We start from the raw sequence: 21,965 nt of genomic DNA on the forward strand, positions 1-21,965 counted from the left end.
CAGTACAGACGACCACCGGCCACCGAGGTGTCACCCCGCAGAAAGGTGTTCCCGGAAAGGCAGAGCTGTGGGGCGCCAGCAGCGCGGGGCGGCAGGGGGGTGCCGAGCAGGCCGTGCTGCAGCTCCGCCAGCCCCGTCGGGTCGGACCGCAAGGCTCCAGCTCCCAGCGCATCCACCCGCAGCAGGCTGGGAGCAGCAGCCAGCCCTTGCCACAGACACCCGGACGTGTGGTGGTGCCCAGGCCCAGGGCAGGGCGGCGGTGACCCCACCACCCTCTCTGCACAGGGGCGATGGCGGTGCACATTGGCTCCTCGGGGCTTGCAAGCGCCGGCACGCTTGTCAGAAATCCACCTGCTGTTTGGGAGCTCTGGTGGCAACGCGGTGCTGGGGCGGGCGCCGGGGCACTGCCTGGCTCCGCGTGCCGCGGCAGGGCCTGGGGCGGGGAGGCCCGGCGCCAGCGCTGCGCCTGTCTCCGCCGATGAAAGCGCATTGTCAGCGCGCGGCACCCAGCCGGCGACGGGGCGAGCCGCGCACAAAGACTGCCCACAGGGCAGCTGGGCGCCCGTGGGATCACGTTCCTCCCCACGATGGGCTCCCCTCGCCCGGCCCGCGGCAGCCCGGTCCGTTCATCCCCGGGACAATCCCGGTCGGACAGCCGGTGGCCGGGGAAGAGGCAGAGCCCTGCGCTCCTCGCTGCCGGCGGTGCCGGGCCCGGGCCCCGCTCTGGAGGAGCTGCTGCTCGCGGGGGCCGGGGCCGCGGGCGCAGCCGTGCGGAGGGGGCAGCCCCAGCCCTCCGAGCCCGCGGCCGTTCCCCTCGGCCCCGCCGCTGGGCCACCGCGCGGCTCCGCACGGCACGGCACGACCGGGCCAAACGCGCGGCCACCTCGGCCGCCGTCCCGCCGCGACCCCTGACCCCCGCCGTGACCCCTGACCCCGCCCGCGAGCCCCCTTTAAGGGCGGGCGTGGCCTCCAGGGAAGCCCCGCCCCCTCCCCGCCGCAGCGTGACCCCGCGCGGCTCCCGTCGCCCCAAGGCTCGCGCGCTCCCTGGCGGCGCAGGCGGGTGCTGTCGCGACGCTGCCTGTCGGGGCTCTGTCGCGACAGGCGCCGGGAGCGGGGCCGAGCCTGTAGGCTGCCCCGCTCCGGCCCGATAGCGAGGCGGGGCCCGGCCCCCGCTCCAGGCCGCCTGGCCGCGGCCGGAGCCCCCGCAAGGGGCTCGAAAGCCGCCTCGGCCTTGCCCCGCTCCCCGGCCTGAGCGGCGGCTGCCCGCGGAGCGGCGCCCGGGGCCGGGGCCGGGGCCGGGGCCGGGGCCGGGGCCGGGGCCGGGGAAGGCGGGGCTGGGCACCCGGCGCGGCGGGGCCTGGCCGGGCCCTCGGCGCCGCCCCGAGGCCGCGCCGCGCTTCCGGGGCGGGCGAGGGGCTTCCGCGGGGGCGGCGGCCCGGTTCGTCTTCCGGCCCGGTCCCGGCTCCGGTCCCAGCCGCGGCCCGGCCCGGCCCCTCCGCCGCCGGGATGATCAGCGCCATCCTGGTGTTCAACAACCACGGCAAGCCGCGGCTCGTCCGCTTCTACCAGCGCCTGGTGCGGGCCGGCCGCGGCGACGCTGGGGCACCGGCACCGGGCCCGGCCCCTGCGGGCTGGGGGGGAGGCGTGCCCGCGGGGGGTGGCGGCCAGGCCCACCGTGGGGCTGGTGGGGGGGAGCCGCACGGTGCGGGGTGGCTGCGGTCGCCCCCCGGCTGGGCCCAGGGCAGGGCTTGCGACGGCCCCGCTTCCCCGGGAAGGGCGCCTGCAGCCGAGGCAGTCGCTGTGCGCCCGTGGGGGTGAGGGGCCCTGTCCGTGCTGGGCCGCAGGCACCGCTCAGCCCAGCGCCCCGGCCCGACCCCTCGGATGTCCCGGGTCGGGTCCCGCAGGCTGCCCCAGCAGCTGTTCCCGTGGCAGAGGGAGCCGTGGCCTCCCCTTCCCACCGAGAGCGGCTGGCTCATGGCGTCCCTCAAGCTCTGCTGGCCCCAGAGCAGCGGGGGAGAGCGGGGACGCGGGTACTCTGCGCCTTCCCCGACGGCGGGCCCATGGGTGCTTGTCTTGCCTCCCTGCAGGCAGAGGAGGTCCAGCAGCAAATTATCCGAGAGACTTTCCACCTGGTCCTCAAGCGGGATGACCACATCTGCAACTTCCTGGAGTGCGGCAGGTAACCTCGTGCCCCTCGCTGCCCGGAGGGCGGCTGTGCCGCGGGCTTCTCTCGCCCGGGGGCAGCCGGCTGCATCCCTCCTCCTGCGGCAGGTGCCTCAGGCCCCAAGGGGCGCCTGCTCCTGAATCCCTTCCCTGTGTCTCTGCAGCCTGTTTGGTGGCTCGGATTACAAGCTGATCTACCGCCACTATGCCACGCTGTACTTCGTGTTCTGCGTGGACTCCTCGGAGAGCGAGCTGGGCATTCTGGACCTCATCCAGGTTGGTCTCTCTGGAGCGAAGTTTCGCTGGCGGAGGGAGGCCGCAGCGAGCGTGCACACAGCGGAGCCCACCCCGCGCTGGGGCAGCGGTTGCTGCTCCTTCTCTGCCCCCGAGCTTTTGGGCAGCGCTGGGCAGAGACGCTCACAGAGCAGCTGGATGTGCTGCGATGCCCCAGTTCTGGCAGAGCGAGCGTCTGCAGCGTAGGTTACGAGCCGCCCCCCCCCCCCATATAGACCCTCCTTTCCGGGCTGGCTGAAGTGAGTGCGAAAGAAGCTAGAGGTCATGCTGAAAGAGCGTGTCCCTGGCCAGGGCTGTGCCTCTCTGGGTGCAGCTGTGGACGGTGCAGGAGACATCCCTGAATCCAGGACTGGGGGGGTGTCAGCGTCAGGGGGAAGGTGCTAGAACTGAGAGCCTGCGGAGAGCCTTGGATCAGCAAAGCGCTGCTCACGTGAAGCGTCCCATGCCCTCTGCATCTGCCTCCGGAGTAGTACCAGGAGCTCTGCAAAGTGGCTGCTGTGCTTAGCCGTGAGAGGCCGCTGGGTACTTTCCTCCGCTGCCTGGAAGTCCAGCCTTTTACGTTGCATTTACATGTCTCTAACAGCTTCCTGGAAGTGACTGAGAAGCTGTTCTCTTGTGAGCTCAGACAGGGGAGGGTGGTGCTGGACATGTGTTAGCTGATACATAACTCAAAACTCGTCTACAAGGAAACACACGGGAAAGTCTGAATAAACTTCTTAAAAAGTGAATTTTTAAAAAGTGCATTCAGTCACTATGTGGACTTCTAAAGGGACCTCTGCTAAACCAAGTTGAAGGCACATGTGAGAGTGTCTGTGCAGTGGTTTAATGCAGTTTAGTTAATGTTAGAATTATGCCTTTAGTTACTTTGAATGAGTTTTGAGAAGATTCCTGTGTACACCAGTCCCTAATTTATTTTACAAGTTCCCCTTTCTTTCCTTTCAAGTTTGAAGCCACAGCAGCATGTGACAGAGTTAGTATTTTGGCCCATTGGAGCAGGCTGTTCCTTTTGGAGTGGTCTTCCACACACTTGTCAAACTCTGGAAAACAGCACCATGGCAGTGTCATGTAAATCACCTTTTCTAGCTTTTCTTTTCAAAGATCCTAAGCTAGAAATGAAGTTTTCCTAGCTGGGAATTGTCTGTGGAGAAGAGTTCCCAACTGTAGAGCATTTCACGCTTGTCCTATTCATGTTTTGTACTGTAACATACCAACACTTCTCAGTTGTCCTTCCCCTTCCCCAACAGGGTTCATGCCCTGCTCGGATCCCCTGCTGTTATCACGTAGTTCCCGTATTTCAAATCCTTTCAAGCTGTTCTAGGTGACTGCTAGCCTGGCCCTTATGGAGGAACACAATGACCAGCCATTGTCCCAGCCAGGGCCCTGTGAATGCAGTTTATCAGGGTGTTGGCACCTGTTTTTTCCCCAGAGTGGCTGAGTACTGTGTTCCAGTGTGCTTTACCGTGTGCCAGGCTCTTTGGACTTGGGCTCAAACCACACACTTGAAACTGGAGGTTCCGGTTGATGTGGGTAGCACCAGGAACAACTGAAGACAATAGCAACGGGGTAGGAGTAATGGTTCAGAGGAAGAGGAAGAACCCTCTGAGTCTGCTGGTATTGCACCAGCCATGCAGTCCGTTCATAGCAGGCTCAGCCAGGGCCAGGCTCGTGTTCCAGCCACATGCCCCTTGCCAAGACAAGTTTTCTCCTAGGAACTAAAGCAGGTAGCAGTGTGGGCTTTTTGATCTGGTTTCTGTGGTTTCGCGCAGGCTGGCATTAAGAGCGTGTTGGCACCCAGCACCACCGGGCAGTGCCTGGGTGGAAGGAGGCCTCCTTGTCTGGCTGCTGCCTGCAGGCATCTGGCTCGCAGCTCTGCCTCGCTGCCTCGGCGTGCTCTGCGCAGAGCCCCAGTCCTCCGCGCGCCCCTGGATGCTGCTGCCCTGCTGGAGTCAGGGCCCTGGCCGGCCTCCTGGGGCTGAGCCTGTGTGTGATTGCCCTGGGAGTGGGTGCTTTACTAGCATTGAGAGTAAATGGGGTTTTGAAGAGGAATTTGTTCCTGTTCAGGGTAAAAGCCTGGGATGCAGTGAGTGAGCTCACAGTTTCTGGCCATGGCTGCAGCTTTTTACATGTGCAGGCACTGGTGCTGTGTGCAGGAAGCATCTTGCTATTATATTCTGTCCTGACCTTCCTTTCCTCCTGCCTCAGGTGTTTGTGGAGACACTGGACAAGTGCTTTGAGAATGTCTGTGAGTTGGACCTCATCTTTCACATGGACAAGGTGGGTTCTAGGCTCCTGTGTGCTCCTCTAGGCCACCACCTTTTGTTTCATCCCAGCATCCTGCTGCTTTTGAGCTCTGCCTTCTCTAGCACGTCCATTCCCGAGTCCAAAAGTAGGCTTGGCTTTGAGCCCTTGAGCCTTTCAGGAGAGCCTGTTGCTAAGTTAGGGATCAATTCCCTGACGGAGGTCAAAATTCTGGCTAGGGAAATTGTCAGTACGTGTTCTTTGTAAGCTGCTCATGCCATGTCCTGCGAATGATCTGAGTTGCTTGGCTGTGTTCTGACTCCTCCATGTGCAAGCCAGCTTTAGGTTCAAAGCACTCGCCCCAGTTCCCTGCTGCGTTGCTGTTGTGGGGCTGTGATCTCTGCTACAACAAAGCAGTTGGGTTTTGGGTACAGGTTGGTTCTGGTAATTGCCATAGACATGCTGCGTAAACACGTGTTCATGTGACAGGGATCCATGCTGAGGCTTCATTCTTCACCTTTTGCACAGTGGCCAGCACTGATGGAATTTAACAGGAATCTGCCTTTGTATATAGGCATTTTAACTCTTACTGCACTGTGAGACACTATTTAGTCTTGTTAATGTTTCATCAGAGCTGCAGAAAACAAGGGAAAAACAATGGGACTGTGTGGAATACAGGGCGTTTGATAAACTTTTGTTTGAGCCACAGTCTTTAGTGCTTCCTCCTTGGCTGGTCAGAGTTTCTGGGTGGGAAACTATTCTCTTTGATCATCTTCTAGATGGAGCTGAAGATAGCAGGGATTATTCTTAGGGACAGGAGAGACAGGCAGCTGATGTGTACTGGACTTGTGTTGCTGCTGATAGATTTTGTTCCTGCTTTGCTGAAGACAAAACATACCAACAAAAATGAGGAGTGAAAAGATCAGTAAAGCTGTAAAATGTTTCCTTTCTGTTGGTGATTCTTATTTATAAATTCCCTGGTAGAGAAATGAAGTTAGCAAATATTCTTAGAAGATGCTCTGGAGCAGCTAAATGTGCTAGCAACTGATTAAGATTTCGACTTTATAGTTTGCTTGTATGTAAACTTGCAGAAGTGGTATAAGGTCGATTGTCTTGTCAGCAAAAAACACTCTTATCAAAGCAAACAAAAGGAGAGGGAGAGGAAGGAGGAAGTTGGTGAGGAGTAGCTGAGGGAGAAGTGATGGCAGCAACCCACATCTTCTGTGGCAGTGTCTGGGGAAGGATACACTCTCATTCACTCAGTTTGGGGAGTGACCAAGACCTGGCAGCTTTACAGTGATTCCACAGGCAGAGGAGGTTATTCTTATTGCTTGTGCATTTTGCCAGCATTAGCACGAAGTGTTCTTCCTCTAAACTCTTGCCAAGCCAAGGATTCAGAGGAGGCAGAAGTCAGGGAAAATTTCTTACAGGGAAAATACTAGGCTCAGTCAGCCCCAAGGCTCTCATACTAGTTAGGTTTGTTTTTTTCTGGTTCTGTGCTCCTTTTGTTTTCCAGCCTTGACTTCAGTCCTTGGCCACTATCAGTTGGTCCTCTTGTTTGGACTTACTCTGTCTTTCTATATTTAGCATTTGCTTGTTTCCCAAATGTGTTCCTGCTGAGTGCCAGTGGTTCCAAGTGCTAGGTTACAGGCTTGTGCTGTTGAAGGTGCCGAAAATCCGTAGGTACGTTGTGCTGGTTTCCATGTCCTGCCCCATCTGATGCCTGGGCAGGACTTTCTGCAGCCGCATTGTTGCCCCGGTGCTCTCTCACAGACCCCCTACCTCCCAGCTTCAGTTTGTCAAAGGCTGTGCAGGAAAGGTTGGGCATGGCGCTACCTTCTGCTCTGGCTGATTAATTACAAAGCTTGCGAGTTCCTGACAAGAACAGGGGAGAGAGTAAGCCAACATCCACTGGAAAATGCTCACTTGTTGAGCTGAGCCTTTGGTTGTTAATATCCAGAGCGCAGCAGGTTCTGGCTAGGATTTGGACGCAGCCTTGCCTGGGCCCTGTGGGGCAACAGCGTGAAATCCCTGAAATGAGAGCTTCTGCAGGTTTCTGGTCCCTGGTCTTGTGGCATGCAGCTGACTGGGGCTGTCAGGTTTGTGGTTCACAGGCAGCCGGTGACACCAGTGCTCTTAGGCTCTCAGCTTTGGAAGCAGGAATCGTAAAGCTGCGGGGATCCTCCTTTCACAAGGAGAGGCTGGAGCTGGAGCTGGCTGGAGAGACTCAGGACAGGCTGGATGATGGCACGGTCCTGTTGTACAGACCCTGGTTGTGCTTCATGCCTTGGATGAGAACGTGAGTTTTTCCAAGCAGCTGCAAGGTCCCAGAGAGGACACGTTTTGTTCAGGAAGTGCTGTGTTTCGTTTCTGAAAACAAAGCTTTCTTGGGATTTATGCCCTGTTGGTTTTGGTCCAATTTGGACTGAAGCCAGATCTTGAAGGAACAACATTTCCTGCAGCCCAGATGCTCTCCTGTTGCGGAGAGCTGCTAGCAGTGTCCCGTTGGTGCGTTTGCAGGGCTAGGCATCAGTGGACGCTGGGGCTGTGGGAGAGCAATTACTGTGCTGTGGTGCTTGGAAGCAATTGGGTTAGTGTGGATGTCCCAGAAAGGGTACGTATGGCAACTGGCTTTCCCTGTGCAGCACTGCTGAAAGACTGCTCACAGCACACCTTGGGGCTCCTGGCACTGTGAGAGCAGGGCAGGACCCACAGAGAAGCGTTACAGGGGCATCAGGCTCATAGTTGGGCAAAGCTGGATTTTACCCTTCTAGTAGGTTCTCTAGCTTGCTTTATTTTTCACAGTGTTACTCTGCATGTATTTGCGTCACCCTATTTGCAAGTGCAATCAACCCTCGTGAAACCATAAAACAATATAATAACTTAACCATCTTGCAGTAATAGCCTATTTCACGGAAGTATGCAGAGACCCATAAATTCATTATCTGTGCTGGGTTGCTGTTGGAGACTGCAGAGTCAGCAAGGAAGTCTGTGCTGTGCTGCATGGTGCAGCTGAAGGTGTCTCGCAGCAGCACAGCATCGTCAAGCCCACCTGTGGTCCTGTTTTCTTTTGTCTTGGGTTGTCAGCCAAGACAGGCCTTGTCTAATGCCGTGATTGCACTGTATTCTCCCAGCTGTTTCCAGCCTGGCTTTCCAGATGGAAGAAACTGGTTTTGGGAAAAGTGTCCTACCTGGTGGCACCAGAGGGGCCCTCAGATCACTGCTGCTCTGTGAAGGGTCCTGGTCCCAGTGCCTTGAGGCCGCTGTTCTCATGTATGCTTTCGAGGCAGGGGAGTTGTTCCCTGGAAGGAGCTACGGCCCTGGCTAAGAGAGGTTTTCTGCTATGGAGAAGGATCAAACTTCAGTGCAGCCATCAGGGATATTGCAGCCAGGGTGTGTCAGCGGGACAGGGCCAGACCTGGCCTCCCTTGGGGCAGTTGTGCATAATGGTCCGATGGGCAATGTTTGCTCCAGCTCTTTGGCAGTTCTTCTGTGGAGCAGAAGTACAAGTAGTATATCTGGCTTCCTGGACTGTCACTGGGGGTCCAGGGGCGGCTCGGATGGGCAGCCAGCTGCCAGAGCTGCATTCGCTGTGCTTGCTGGCCGAGAGGAGTAAGGGGTGGGTGGGTGTGTCTCGGGGAAATGCCAGCCCCCAGCACTGCTTCCACACAGGAGTACGTGGGCCGGTTCACCCTGCAGTGGGTGCTGAGACCCAGGATGTCTGGTCTTCCTGCGCAGCAGTCACTCAGTCCGGCTCCGCGCAGTGCCTGGGCGGAGAGGGGATCCCCGCTGCGGTGCCGCCGCTCTGCCTGACTCGAGCTGTCTCGGGGGGTTCAGCCGTGCCGGCCTGCGGGGGCTGCGGCCCCTCCCGCTTTCAGCGTGCCCGTGGACCTGAACTTGGTCCACAGCCTTCCTTTGCCTTGCAGGTCCACTACATCCTGCAGGAGGTGGTGATAGGGGGCATGGTGCTGGAGACCAACATGAACGAGATCGTGGCGCAGGCAGAGGCCCAGAGCAAGCTGGAGAAGGCCGAGGTGAGTGGTGATGCTGTGGCTCTGCCCGGTGTGGCCTGCAGGGGAGGACAGGATTTAGTGCGATGTGCTTGGGCATGCAGTGCAGGTTGGCAGGAGGGGCAAAATGTTCCCCGGGATGTCCGTGGTCCACAGGTCTGATGTGCTGCAGGCTGACGGGGCGGGGCAGGGCGTGTGGTCTGCAGCGTGGGGGAGAGGAGCTCGTGCGCGTGGGGTGTTCCCAGCGCGCCCGGGCTCTGCCTGTGCGAGTCCTCAGGGGAGGGCTCGGCGTCCCCCGTTCGGCTGTGCTCCTTGCTGCACTCCTTCAGGTGTGTAGGGAGCCGTCAGAGCGTGGAAATCAGTGTTTCCAACGAGATTAATGAAGCGAGGCAGTGCAAAGTGGCTATTGCCCCTGTGTGCAGGGTCACTGTAAAGAGGCAGCTGCACCCTGGTAGCAGGCGGGGGAAGTGCCTGGACGGCCCTGCCTCTCCCAGCGGTGTGCTATTAACCAGTTGGGTCTATTGATCGGGTAGGCGGTGGAAAGGCAGGCTCCTCTGCTGAAGCGGGGGTGCCTGGCTGCCTGCCGTGGGATGTAGCCAGGCCTGGGCGCTTGCGAGCGGCAGGACGGCACTGGGAGAGCTGGAGGCTCAGACTGGGAATGCTCCCTTGGCAAAGCACAAGGCTGAGCCAGAGGATCAGCCTGGAGCCTTGTAAGCACTGGGAGTCTGGGGAGCTTACGAAGGGCTGGCAATCACCGTGTTTCCCTCTCTGCTCTCCTCACCAGGGAGGCCTCTCGGCAGCTCCTTCCCGTGCCGTCTCCGCTGTGAAGAATATCAACCTGCCGGAGATCCCTCGCAACATCAACATCGGAGACATCAACATCAAAGTGCCCAACCTGTCGCAGTTTGTGTGAGCATCCCTAGGCAGGCCGGGCGGGGAGGGCTGTCCGTGCACGCGGGCTGTGGCCTGGCTGCCTCCCCAGCTGAGAGGAACCAGTCTCAGCTGGACTCCCTCTGCCTGTCCCGGGTGTCCCCTCTGCCTGTCCCAGGCCCTGGCCTCGCCCGTGCAGCTCATGGAGGGCCAGGTGTGCTGCCAGCGTGTGTGGACTGATGGGGTGTGTGGGGCCGGTAAGGTTGGGGTGGTGCTGCTTGCTGTGTGTCTCTCACCTTGGACCTTGAGCTCAGCTGTGGTCCCTGGTCTCCCTAACGACAAGGGTGGCCTTTCTTCCCCTCCCTCCCTCCCAGGTGGATGTGTAGCCCCTCCTTTAGCTGTGGTGGGAAAAGCCAAAGCCTGTCTCTCCCAGCACTTCTGGAACTCCTCGTTTTAAAAATGCATCTATCCCTGGTGGCTCCTGGAGGAGCCCTGGGTTGTCCCTCTCCTCCACCCGCCCCGGGCTGGGGTGTTCTGACGGGTCTGGCGTCCCTGTGCCCCACTGCTCCTGCTCGCTGGGTGAGGGCCCTCTGCCAGGAGATCTGTGCCAGCCTGGTGGGGGTTGGTCACCTGTGCTCCCGCTGGGCTGCTTGCTCCGGGCAGAGGGATGGTTCTGCTGTACGGGGGGACGCTGGCAGCGAGGGGGAGGATGGCAGAGCTGCGGCTGCCTGAGCAGGGCGGGACGGAGCAGCCAGCCTGCCGTGCAGTGGGCTGGGCTGGGCCGGGCCTGCCGCTGTGTCCCCAGGATCATGGGCGTGGGCACGGAGAGAGGCCTGAAGCCTTCCGGAGAACATCCCCAGTCCTAATAAACCACTGTGAAAATCTGCGTCTGTGTGGGTGCTGCCGGCCCGGGGGCCGTGGCGGAGCGGCGCTGTGGAGCGGCCTGGGAGGGGGGGCCTGGGTGGGGGCCCCCGCGCAGCTCCTGCTCGGGCTGCGCTGCCCAGGGCGGCTTCTCGGTGGGGGACGTTGGTGCCCCGGCACCGGTGCAGCCCGTGGACGGGCTGGGCTTTCCTGCCCGCGGGCTTCAAGGGTGCTGCTGCGGGGCAGAGCGGGAGCGCTGGGAGGGTGCTCCCGGGGCCCGCGGCCGCTGCGCTGCGTGCGGCGGTGCAGCTTTCTCCCCTCGCTGCCGGGGCGTTGCTGGGACCGGGGCAGTTTGGGCTGAGGGTGAGCTGGGGCGTGAGGGACGCAGGGAGGACGCTGCCCCTTCGTCCTCCCGGGAGGCCGTCAGCGAGGGGCTTGGCTCCGCGTGCCCTGCCCGGTGCCCTGGGCTTGCGGCGCCCGCAGGTCGCCTTGCCGAGGTCCTGCCCTGCTCTGCGGGGCGGGCGAGGGAGCAGCGCAGCCCCGCGCGGAGGCTGCGGCAGCAGTGGCCGTCTGCCTTCGCCGGTGGCCTGGCAGGGCTCTGGCAGCCCATCTGTGACCTGCTGCTGCCCCACTGCCCTCCCTGCCGGCTCCCCTGCCTGGCCCTCTGCCGCAGGGCATCCCCGGCGGGCTGCGAGGCGACGGCCGTGGAGCCTGCTCTGGCTCTTGCCGAAACGGCGACGCTCGTCTTCGTCCAGCCCCTTCTGCTGCTGCCCGGCACCAGCCGCTGGGTCGCTGGGGAAAGCTCTGCCCGGCGGAGACGCTGCCGGGGCTCGCGGGGAGCGAGCGGGACGTCGCCGGGCACGCGGCAGGCTGCAGCGCCCAGCTCGGCTGGGGCCAGGGCCGGCGTCTGGCCCTGCGGCCCCTGGGCGCCTCGTCCTGCCGTCTGCGTCCGGGCTCACTCCGGGGAGGCAGCCGCGCTCCGGGACGCGAGGGCTTGGCTGGGAGGAGGCGGCGGGCCGAGCGCGGCGCGGGGCGGCCGGCGGCGTCTCCCGAGCAGAGGTGCTGCTCTGCCCCGTCGCCAGGCCCCCGGCTCCGGCGGGTTCGCGTCCTGCCGCGGCTCTGGCCCGGGGCTGCCGCGGGGGCCTGTTCCTGTTCTCGTTTCCCCTGCCCGCCCCCGGCCAGCCCAGCTGCACTCCCGTGGGCTCTGCCTCCACTTCCCCCTGGCAGGGAAACGCTGACTGTGCTTGGAAGGAATTTTCCTGCCGTCTCCTTGCCGCCCCTCCGCTCCCCTCCCTGCCGGCTTAACCCTTCCCCAGCTGGCTGCCCGCCACTGCGAGCCGAGCCGGGAGGTCAAGGACCTGGGCGAAGAATTTCTTCCTCTTCCCCACCAGCCTCCTCCACCTGCCAGTGGCCGTGGGGGCCATGCGAGAGCCGCACGGGACCTGGCGAGCTCCTGGCCCGGCGGTGCCCGGGGCTGGGCTGGGGTCCGGCTGGCCCCGGGGTGGGAGGGGGATGCTCAGGATTGCCAGGCGGTGAAGGTTCAGCGGGGTGGCAGCGAAGCGGAGCCCCGTCCTCCCTCCGCTGCAGGACACCGGGCGGGCGCTGGGGAGAAGGGGCCGGGGGCAGCAGCTGCGACGGGCTGGGGGACCGTCCTCGCCGTCCCTCCTGGCACCCCGCCGGGTCGGGCGGCAGAGGCCGAGGGCCGCGGGCTGCACGGGGGCAGGTGAGTCTGTGCTGCTGCTTCAGGCTTTTCCCTTTCCCCTCCCGCTCCCCCCGCGCTCGTGCAAAGGGCAGCGGAAAAGGGGGCTGTTCGCCCTGCGATGAGCGGGGCTGAGCCCCCAGCCCGCGGTTCCTCCCGGGGAGGACGGGGCAGCGGGCTGGGCTGCTCCGCGCTGGCTCCCCCGGGGACGCGGCTCTGCCCGGGGTCTCGGCGCTCTCCTGCGTGCCGGGAAGCGACGGCCGCGGCGCTGCGTTGGGGCCGGCCCCATTGCCCCGGCACCCCGAGCTGGGGTGCCCGGGACAGCCTGGCCCCTGCCTGGCCCCTGCCTGGCCCCTGCCTGGCCGGGCTGGGTCTTGGCACCGAGCAGCCGCCGGGTTTCGCCAGGGTCGGCCGGGGCTGCTGGCGGGAGCACGTCCCCGTCACCCCGAGCCCTCGCCTCCTCGGCAGCGAGGCTGAGTGACGCGGGCATGTGCCCAGCCTCACCTCAAGTGGTTGCACACCACGCACGAGTGTATACCCGCGCCTCTGCCAAGCACGGGGTGAAACCCGCTTCCTGCTCCTGCACCTGGGCTGTGCTTGGCAGCTGGGCCCTTCCCAGGGCAAAGCCCCAAAACCGCAGGCCCTGCTGCCTCGCACCTGGCGGCAGCGAGCGAGAAGCCGCTGGCTCGTGACGAACCCCGTCCGCGCCCCGTCCACGGCCCCACGTCCCAGCGGGTCCCCCGAGCGGGCGCGCGAGCCCGTCCCTGCTGGTGCCAGGTAGGGCAGGGTGCAGGGCCGGGCTGGGGGCGACGAGGGGGCAGCATCCTCCCCAGCGGGGATGCCTCTGCTCCGTGCACCGAGCCGGCCGTGCTCAGCTGGCCGGGTGCCGCCGGGCGATGGCGTGCCCGTCCCCTGCCGCTCCGTGCCCCGCTGCCCCGGGGCGAGCGCGCTGGTGGCGGCAGGTGAAGAAGGAGCACCCTTGGGAGGGGGCTGCGGCCGGTGGGGCGGCTGCGGGCTGTCCCGGCGGCAGGGCACCGCGCTCCCCGGGGCTCCTGGGGCCGGCCGCCTCCGGCACGCTTCCGCAGGGGATGCCTTCCAGGGGTCGCGGCTGCGGTGGGTCCCGCCACGCCGTGCTGCGCCGGGGGCCCTGGCCGTGCCGGAGGCACCGGCCCCGTGTGGAGCGATGCCCGTCCCGTCCCTGCTGCGGGCGCGTGGGAGCCCGGGCTGCAGCCGGGGGCTCCTGGTGCCCTGCGCCGCGCTGTGCAGCCGCCCGCCCCGGGACGCGGCCAGCCCCTCCGGGCAGGGCCGGCCAGCAGCCCAGGGGTTAAGGTGGCGAGGAGCGGTTCAGGTTACTTCCCTCGGAGCCTGAGGAGGAAACCTTCCTCCGGCGGCTGGCCGGGCTCGCGGAGCGGGGCGGCGGGAGAGCCGGGCGCAGGCAGGGCGCAGGCAGGGCGCAGGCAGGGCGCCCCGGCGGGGATGGGGCCGGCGGGAGTCGCGGGACGCGTCGCGCCCTGGGGCTGAGCACAGCAAGGTGAGTGGGGCCGCTGCAGCCGGGACCCACGTCGGGGCAGAGCCGGGTGCTGGCAGCCCCGGGGGCGCGGGGGCAGCCCTCCGACATGCCCCCCGGGGCAGAGGGGGCCCGGGCTGGGCGGCGGCGGCGGCTGGGCAGCGTGCTCGCGTGCCCGGGGCAGCGGGGTTGCGTGCGTGGGGAGCAGGGACTGCGCGCGTGATGGAGGGGCCGTGGCGGGGTGCACGAAGCTGCGCAGTGTGTGTGTGTGCTGTAGGGGAGCTACGGGGTGTGCGTGCGCGTGTGAGAGGTCGTGGGGTGTGCAGGGCTGGGCCTCGAGGGACCGCTGCGTGCACGTGGGGCCCCGAGTGATGCGGTAGCTTCTGTGCCCCAGGTGTGCGCACGTGGGCTCAGGAGCGGCCGCGGGACATGCAGGGCGTGCGCGCTGTGTGCGGGGATTTGCACGGGGCGGAGGGTGCGCAGAGGACCGGGGGTGTGCAAGCCCACACGTGCCAGCGCGGGGGCCGAGCCGGGCAAGCGCCGGTGCACCACGCCGCAGGACGTCTCCGTGGGGAGCTGGGGCGCAGCGTGCCCATCGGCGCGGGCTGCAGGGCACCGGGGTCCCCAGGCACTGTCCCCGCTGGCCGTGGCCCCCGTCTCCCGGGGGCTGCACCAAGTGGGCTGGGAGCTGTCCCAGCCGGCAGACCGACCTCCGCTGTTCCGTGGCACGCGGTGCAGAAGCGGGGCCCTGGCCAGCGCGTGTCCCGCAGCCCCCGGGCCCGCGCGGGGCTGTGGAAGGTCCGGCTCCGCAGGGCCGGGGATGCTGCACGCCCCAGGGGACGGGACGGCTCCCGGAGCCTCCTCAGCCGCCAGTGACACCACAGCTGTGTTTGTGCGCTCTTGGGACGGGCGGGGACGGGGCAGTGTTCCCTGAGGATGTTCCTCATCTGTTTCCTATGTTTGTCCCATGCCCAGCGCTCCGGTTCCCGGCAGGGCAAGTCCTGCTGATGTCATGGCACTGGAGATATCAGATCTTGGGAAAAGGCACTTTCTGTTCCCGGGGAGGGATGGATGGCGCTTCCTTGCCCCCAGCCCTCCGCGGGACTTTGCCCCTTCGCGTCTCGCTCCCCGGCAGAGCCGCTGTGCCTGGCGGGAGGGCGGTGCCGGGCGCTTTCCCTGGCGGAGGCAGAGCTCGCCCTGCCCCTGCACGTGGAGCAGCAGGTTCCCCTGCCCGCGCGGCGGTGCACGGCCCGCGAGGTTTGCATGGCCCGCGAGGTTTGCATGGCCCGGGGCCCCGCGGTGGGAGCGCGTCGTGCTGGGCACACGCTATCTCCAGCTGCATCCACGGGTCCTGGAGTTTGAACTCCTCCGGTACAATATAAACCTGATAATAGGAGCTTGGACTTTGTGAGCGCCGTGGGCAGGGCGGTTTCACCGCAGCGCAGCCCCGCCGCTCCCAGCCTTGTGCCGGGGGGACCCCGGGGTTGGGGGCTGCGCTGTGCCCCCCTGCTCGCCCCGCTGCCCTGGGGAGACCTGGTGGCTCTCCAAGCCGCGGGCCAGCTCCGCCGAGCTGCGGGCGAGCAGGGAGATGTCGAGTCTGGGCCGGGGTCCCGGGGCGGCTCGCCGGGTCCCGCAGGGAGCCGGGGACGTGGCCGCCAGCCGTGACGCCCGCTCCGTGCTCCCTTTCGCAGGGCCGGGCAGGTGCCCGGGAGGAACCCAGGAGTCCTGGCCTGCCGCCCGCGCCCGTTCGCCCACCGCCGTCCCTCCCGGTGCAACCCCGGCCGCAACAACACTGCGCTGCACGTTAACGCCGCGGCGAGGCGAGTGCGCGGAGAGGGAGTTCGCGGGGGCTGTCACCCCCCCCGAGCCTCATGGTCGTTTAATACTTCACCCATTAACCTGGACTAATAAACCCTGCGGGAGCGAGAGGCTAAAAGCCGTGCCAGGCGGGCAGAGCCTCCTTCGCAGCGCCGCTCCCGCAGTCCCACCATGGCTGCGGGCTTCTTCATCAGCAAGACCGTCGGCATCGTGGCCATCGTGCTGGCCCTGGGCGCCGTGGCCACCATCATCGCGCTCTCGGTGGTGTACGCCCAGGAGAAGAACAAGGCCTCGGGCTCCGACGCCACCTCCACCACCACGGCTGCCTCCTCCACCGCGGCCGCCCCCGCCACCACGGCCGCCGCCAGTAACCTCTGGAACAGCTGGAGGCTGCCCACGACGCTGAAGCCGGAGAGCTACGAGGTGACCCTGAGGCCCTTCCTGACGCCCGATGAAAACCAGATGTACGTCTTCACGGGCAACAGCACCGTGGTCTTTGTCTGCGAGGAGCCCACCGACATCATCCTCATCCACAGCAACAAGCTGAACTACACCTTGCAGGGGGGCTTCCACACCTCGCTGCAGGCGCTGGACGGCTCCAGCGCGCCCGCCATCACCAGCACCTGGCTGGAGACCACCACCCAGTACCTGGTGGTGCAGCTGGCGGCCCAGCTGCAGCAGGGCCGGTACTACAGCCTCTTCAGCATCTTCACCGGGGAGCTGGCGGATGACCTGGCCGGCTTCTACCGCAGTGAATACGAGGATGGGACGGAGACCAAGTAGGTGGGGGCAGGGAGGGATGGTGGGAGACGGGAGGGAGAAGGGAGCGCAGGGAGAGTGGGTCTGCAGCGAGGCTGGGGCTGTCCTAGGGGCAGCAGAGGGCACGGGCCAGCTCTGGGGCGTATTGTCTCCAGCTGGGGCTGAGGACCGAGGAGGCTGCGGGCCCTGGAGAGCTTCTGTGCCCCAGTTCCCCCCGGGCACGGACCGCCCTGGGTCCTGCCTGGGGCGATTCCCTGTGTTCCTGCCCGTGGGCCAGGCGGGCGGGCAGGGAGCGGGGTGCTGCTGTGCTGAGGGACCCTGGCTCTCCCGCGGGGCCATAGGGGCTGGCCCCGGTGGGTGGCCTGGGCGCAGAGACCCCCGGCTGTGGGTGCTGACGGGGGATTTGCTTGCAGGGTCGTGGCCACGACGCAGATGGAGCCAACCGATGCACGGAAAGCCTTCCCCTGCTTTGACGAGCCTGCCATGAAAGCCAACTTCTCGGTCACCATCATCCACCCGTCCGACCACACGGCGCTTTCCAACATGCCTGTCAGGAGTGAGCAGGGCGGAGGGGGCCCCGGGGCCAGGACGGGGGCCAGGACTAGCTGGTGACGTCCCGTCCCTCTTCTCCCGCAGGCACCCAGCAGCTGCAGCTCGATGGGGAGAGCTGGAACGTCACCGAGTTCTATACCACCCCCAAGATGTCCACCTACCTGCTGGCCTTCATCGTCAGCCAGTTCGAGAGCGTGGAGAACACCTCCGGGGGCGTGCTGGTAGGGCGGGGGCCCAGGGGACGGGGCAGAGCCTGGCGGGCCGGGGCTCGGGGTGCCGGCGCACGTGGGATGGGGCAGAGCTTGGCGGGGGGCTGAGCCCAGCATCTCTCCTTTGCAGATCCGCATCTGGGGCCGCCCCCAGGCCATCGCTGAGGGCCAGGGCAGCTATGCGCTCCAGGTGACAGGCCCCATCCTCAATTTCTTCGAGAGCCACTACAACACGTCGTACCCGCTGCCCAAGTCCGGTGGGTGCCGTGGGGCTGCGCTCCGCGGCTGGCGCGCGGGGGAGCGGGGTCGTGCCGCCGGCTGCGGGAGCAGCGGCCGGTCCGGCCTCCGGGAAGCACCGCGCCAAGGGGCCGTCTCCGTCCCCCAGACCAGGTCGGCCTGCCCGACTTCAGCGCGGGAGCGATGGAGAACTGGGGGCTGGTGACCTACCGGGAGAACTCGCTGCTCTACGACAACGCTTACTCCTCCATCGGCAACAGGGAGCGGGTGGTGACCGTCATCGCCCACGAGCTGGCCCACCAGGTGCCCGGCGGCCCCCTCCCCGCCCACCCTGCGTGGCCGCGCCGGGCTGCTGACGGCCCCTCCGCTCCGTCCGCAGTGGTTCGGGAACCTGGTGACGCTGCGCTGGTGGAACGACCTCTGGCTCAACGAGGGCTTCGCCTCCTACGTGGAGTACCTGGGTGCCGACTCGGCCGAGCCCTCCTGGGGCATCGTGAGTGCGGGGCGCGGGGCGGGCCGGGGTGCCGGCGCGGCCGGGGGGGGCTGCCGCGGCGCTGACACCAGCCCCCCCGCAGAAAGACCTGATGGTGCTCAACGAGGTGTTCACGGTGATGGCGACCGATGCCCTGACCACCTCCCACCCGCTCTCCTTCAGCGAGGAGGAGATCAACACCCCGGACGAGATCAGCGAGGTCTTTGACACCATCGCCTACAGCAAGGTGGGAACCGGGGGGGGGGGGTCCCGGGGCGTGGGGGGCCACGGGGGGGCCGGGGGGCTGCCCCGCGCCCGTCCCTCACCCCCTCTCTGCAGGGAGCCTCGGTGCTGCGGATGCTCTCCGATTTCCTCACCGAGGACGTGTTCAAGGAGGGGCTGCAGGTGAGGCTCCGCCGGTGCCGGGCGCCCCCGGGCCCGGTGGGAGGGCGGCCCGCGGCGGGGGCTGCGCAGGGGCTGGTGCCCCCCCAGCACGGGTGCCGCTCGCCCGGGCCCTGCCCTCCACCGCGCTCTCCTCCGGCTCTTGCAGTCCTACCTGCACGCCTACGCCTACGAGAACACCATCTACTCCGACCTCTGGGACCATCTGCAGGCGGTACGAGCAGGGCCGGACGGCGTCCCCCGCCCCGCCGAGCCCCGGCAGCCCCCGGCCCCCGCGCCGCTGACCCGCGCGGTCCCGTCTCTTGCAGGCTGTTGACAAGTACAGCGTCTCCTTGCCCACCTCTATCGGCCAAATCATGGACCGCTGGACGCTGCAGATGGGCTTCCCGCTGGTCACCGTGAACACGCTCAACGGCAGCATCAGCCAGAAGCACTTCCTCCTGGACCCCACCTCCGTGGTGGACCGCGTCTCCTCCTTCAAGTGAGCGGCGCCGGGGGCGGGCGGCGCGGCGGGGCCGGCGGGCCGGGCCGTTCTCCCTGCTGCGGGGGCCGGCTGGGCGGGGGCGGCGCGGCGGGCGGGCGGCAGTGCCATGCTCTGCCCGTCCCCCCGGCGCAGCTACACCTGGATCGTCCCCATCACCTGGCAGACGCTCGGGAGCGTGAAGCAGCAGTACTGGCTGGAAGACGTCTCAGGTCTGTGGGTGCCCGCGGGTGCCCGGCGCGGGGCTCGGGGGCTCTGGGGCGGGGGCGAGCCGCGGGGGGGGGGGGCCGGGCCGGGCCCCCATGGCGTGCGGCCCCCGCGGACGCTCCCGTCCCCCCGGCAGCCACCTACGACGCGTTCAGGGTGAGCAGCCCCAGCTGGCTGCTGCTGAACGTCGGGGTGAGCGGGTACTTCCGCGTCAACTACAACCAGGAGAACTGGGACCAGCTCCTCAACCAGCTCTCCAGCGACCACGAGGTACGTGGGGCGGGGGGCCGGGGGGGCCGGGGGGGCCGGGGGCACGGCAGGGCCGGGCTGCGCCCCGCGCCCGGGCTGCCCTGACGCACGGGCTCTGCTTTCTCCAGGTCATCCCTCTCATCAACCGGGCCCAGATCATCGACGACGCCTTCAACCTGGCCAGGTGAGCGGTGCCGACCGCGCGGGGGGGGGGGGCCGTGGGGCCGCGGGGTCCGGGGGGGCCAGGGAGCCTCACCCGCCGCTCGCCCCTCCGCAGGGCCGGCTACGTCGACGTGACGGTGGCCTTGAACACCACGCGGTTCCTGAGCCAGGAGACGGAGTACATGCCCTGGCAGGCGGCACTCGACAACCTGGACTACTTGGAGCTGATGTTCGACCGCAGCGAGGTGTTCGGGCCCATGACGGTGAGCAGCGCGGCGCGGGAGCCGGGCCGGGGGCCGCTGCCGCCCGTGCAGCGCTGACCGCCCTCCCGCCTGCAGAGTTACATCCAGAAACAGGTGACGCCCCTGTTCGAGCACTACAAGAACATCACCAGCGACTGGTCCACCATCCCCAGCGGCCTGATGGACCAGTGAGTGCCGCGTGGCGCCGGGGCCGGGCCGGGACCCTGCTCTGCGCTGTCCCCCCGGCTCCTCGCGGGCCGCGGGGGCTCCTCCTCCACGCCGGGACGGTGGTCCCGGGGCCCCGGCGTGCCCGGGGAGGGGGTGCGTGACCCTGCCCGTGGTCCGGCACAGGCTGGTTGGTCTGGGGCCCCCGTGCTGGTGCCCGGTCCCACTCTGCTCCCCCCTGCCCAGGTACAATGAGATCAACGCCATCAGCACCGCCTGCTCCTACGGCATCTCCGAGTGCCAGCAGCTGGCCACCGCCTACCTCGACGCGTGGCAGAGGAACGTCAGCAACAACCCGTGAGTCCCTCTGCGGTGGGCTGGGCCCGGGGGGCCGCCCCACACCGCCCGGCCGGGCACGGCGCCGGCTTCCCGTCCCGTCCGACACGGCCCTTCCCTCCCGCAGGATCCCGCCGAACCTGCGCACCTCCATCTACTGCAGCGCCGTGGCCACCGGCAACGAGACGACCTGGGACTTCATCTGGGAGCGGTTCCGCGCGGCCAGCGTGGTGTCCGAGGCGGACAAGCTCCGCTCGGCCCTCACCTGCAGCACCACCCCCTGGATCCTCAACAGGTGGGAGGGGGGTCCCGGGCGCGGGGCCGCGGCGCTGCCGCCACCGCCACCGCCACCGCCACCGCCACCGTCCCTCCCCAGGTACCTCTATTACACCATCGACTCCACCAAGATCCGGAGGCAGGACGCCACCTCCACCTTCGTCAGCATCGCCAGGAACGTGGTGGGGCAGCCCCTGGCCTGGGACTTCCTCCGCAGCAACTGGGAGACGCTTTACGAGTGAGTGCCGCGCGAGGGGGGCAGCGGTCCCAGTCCCCCCCCCGGGCAGCCTCGGTGCCACTCCGCGCCCGAGCGGGGCGATGCCGCGGACGCCCCCGCTCAGCCGTCCCTCTGCCCCCCCCAGGTACGGGAGCGGCTCCTTCTCCTTCTCCCGGCTGATCACTGCAGTGACCCAGCGGTTTTCCACCGAGTTCGAGCTGCAGCAGGTGAGTCCCGGCCCTGGCAGGGTCCCTGGGACGGGGCTCCGGGGCCAAGGCTGCTCCGGCCCGGTGCGACGCGGGGGCACGTCACTGCCCGCTGCGCCCAGGGACGGGCGTCCTGCCCCAGCCCCCGCGGGCCCAGGCGTCCGGCAGCTCCCGTGCCCCGCCCCGCGCTGCTGGGGGCCGGGTCGCTGCCCAGCGATGCCCCGGGGTGCCGTGGCCGTGGGTCCCCCGCGCCTGCTCCAGCCCCTCTTCCCCCCCTGCAGCTGGAGCAGTTCAAGGTGGACAACGAGGAGATAGGCTTCGGGACGGCGACGCGTGCGCTGGAGCAGGCGCTGGAGAAGACGAAAACCAACATCAACTGGGTGAACAAGAACAAGCAGGCGGTGCTCGCCTGGTTCCAGGGCGAGACCGGCTCCAGCTAGCCGCGTCCAGGAGCCGCACCGCCGCGCACCTTCCTCGGGGACCGGCCGCCGGGCCGGCCGGGGCGGCACGGGCTCTGCGGGGGACCGACCCGGCGCTCCCGGACCCGCCGCCCTCGATGGCCAGGCCAGGCTCGCGCCCGCTCCCCGATGCCCCCCGCACGCCACGCTCCCGCCGCCCCCGCCCCGGGGTGCTGCAGCCCGGCTGCCCCCGCCCGCGCGAGGGGCCGAGGACGGGCTGACTGCGGGGGGCTGCTGGGGGGGCCCCGCTGCCCCACGGCTGCCGGAGGCTAAGGCACTGCTGGGCTCTGTGAAGGCCCGTGGGAGGTCGTGGATGCTACAAGTAAAGGGCTGCACGTGAGAGTTCGCTGGTGGCGGTGCCAGGCGGGATGGGGGCGCGGGGCACCGGGGGGGCGGCCGGGGGGCGGGAGGGGGCAGGGGTCTGGGCAGGAAACGCCTGGGACCCCGCGGCAGCAGACCCCCCCCCCCCAGCCATTAGGAGCCCGGTGCTAAGTGGCTCTGGGGGCTTTGCAGACGCCAGGCTCCCCGGCCCCTCCGTCTGACGGCTGCGTGCGAGCTCTCCCGCTGGGCCCGGGCCAGCCCCACGCCGCTCGCGCACCGGCCGCCGGCAGCCTGCTTCGGGGCACCGGCCCCCCCCCGCGGTCAGGGGCCGCCCGGAGGCAGCCCGGGGGGGGGGGGGGGGGAGCGCTGGGCTTGTTGGGCATCTCCAGGTTGCCCTTTCCCGGGCCAGCGTGGCCGTGGGACGCAGTGGGCTGGGGAAGCCCCCGGGATCCCCTCCGGCACCCCGGGAGCAGGGACATCACCGAGCCCCAGCCCGGTGGCAGCGAGGGGGGGGGGGTGCAGCGCGGGTGGAAGCGGGGCTTCGCCCCACCGTC

The 21,965-nt window shown here is 66.9% G+C and overlaps 2 protein-coding genes across 3 annotated transcripts; both read left to right on the forward strand.

Annotated features, from left to right (window-relative positions):
* Window positions 1-1,352: 1,352 nt before the first annotated feature.
* AP3S2 (adaptor related protein complex 3 subunit sigma 2) lies at window positions 1,353-10,461 on the forward strand. 2 transcript variants are annotated; one of them, XM_026108028.2, is made up of 6 exons: window positions 1,357-1,575; window positions 2,088-2,179; window positions 2,328-2,439; window positions 4,660-4,731; window positions 8,622-8,729; window positions 9,490-10,461. In XM_026108028.2, the coding sequence occupies exons 1-6, from the start codon at window positions 1,507-1,509 to the stop codon at window positions 9,616-9,618; spliced, it is 582 nt and encodes a 193-aa protein (XP_025963813.1). In that variant the 5' UTR covers window positions 1,357-1,506; the 3' UTR covers window positions 9,619-10,461. The 2 variants fall into 2 exon arrangements, with proteins under 2 accessions (XP_025963814.1, XP_025963813.1); XM_026108029.2 differs by lacking the exon at window positions 4,660-4,731 and having other exon boundaries at window positions 1,353-1,575.
* Window positions 10,462-15,343: 4,882 nt separating this feature from the next.
* Window positions 15,344-21,430, forward strand: ANPEP (alanyl aminopeptidase, membrane). The gene is made up of 20 exons (XM_064517788.1): window positions 15,344-16,239; window positions 16,633-16,775; window positions 16,856-16,992; window positions 17,111-17,237; window positions 17,366-17,520; window positions 17,597-17,710; window positions 17,793-17,936; window positions 18,029-18,094; window positions 18,240-18,305; window positions 18,400-18,572; window positions 18,708-18,784; window positions 18,916-19,049; window positions 19,157-19,212; window positions 19,306-19,453; window positions 19,529-19,620; window positions 19,844-19,954; window positions 20,061-20,228; window positions 20,310-20,447; window positions 20,572-20,653; window positions 20,914-21,430. The coding sequence occupies exons 1-20, from the start codon at window positions 15,632-15,634 to the stop codon at window positions 21,070-21,072; spliced, it is 2,898 nt and encodes a 965-aa protein (XP_064373858.1). The 5' UTR covers window positions 15,344-15,631; the 3' UTR covers window positions 21,073-21,430.
* Window positions 21,431-21,965: the final 535 nt, after the last annotated feature.

The sequence above is a fragment of the Dromaius novaehollandiae genome, chromosome 10 (assembly GCF_036370855.1).
Source record: "Dromaius novaehollandiae isolate bDroNov1 chromosome 10, bDroNov1.hap1, whole genome shotgun sequence".
Lineage (NCBI taxonomy): Eukaryota > Metazoa > Chordata > Aves > Casuariiformes > Dromaiidae > Dromaius > Dromaius novaehollandiae.

What these genes read in the sequence shown, in the direction of transcription:
- AP3S2 (XM_026108028.2), top strand. Translation starts at nt 1,507, where the DNA reads ATGATCAGCGCCATCCTGGTGTTCAACAACCACGGCAAGCCGCGGCTC. An exon ending in AACTTCCTGGAGTGCGGCAG is followed by an intron (nt 2,180 to 2,327) that starts GTAACCTCGTGC and finishes GTGTCTCTGCAG; the next exon opens with CCTGTTTGGTGGCTCGGATT. An exon ending in GCAAGCTGGAGAAGGCCGAG is followed by an intron (nt 8,730 to 9,489) that starts GTGAGTGGTGAT and finishes TCTCCTCACCAG; the next exon opens with GGAGGCCTCTCGGCAGCTCC.
- ANPEP (XM_064517788.1), top strand. Translation starts at nt 15,632, where the DNA reads ATGGCTGCGGGCTTCTTCATCAGCAAGACCGTCGGCATCGTGGCCATC. An exon ending in CTGGCTGGAAGACGTCTCAG is followed by an intron (nt 18,785 to 18,915) that starts GTCTGTGGGTGC and finishes TCCCCCCGGCAG; the next exon opens with CCACCTACGACGCGTTCAGG. An exon ending in GACGCCTTCAACCTGGCCAG is followed by an intron (nt 19,213 to 19,305) that starts GTGAGCGGTGCC and finishes GCCCCTCCGCAG; the next exon opens with GGCCGGCTACGTCGACGTGA.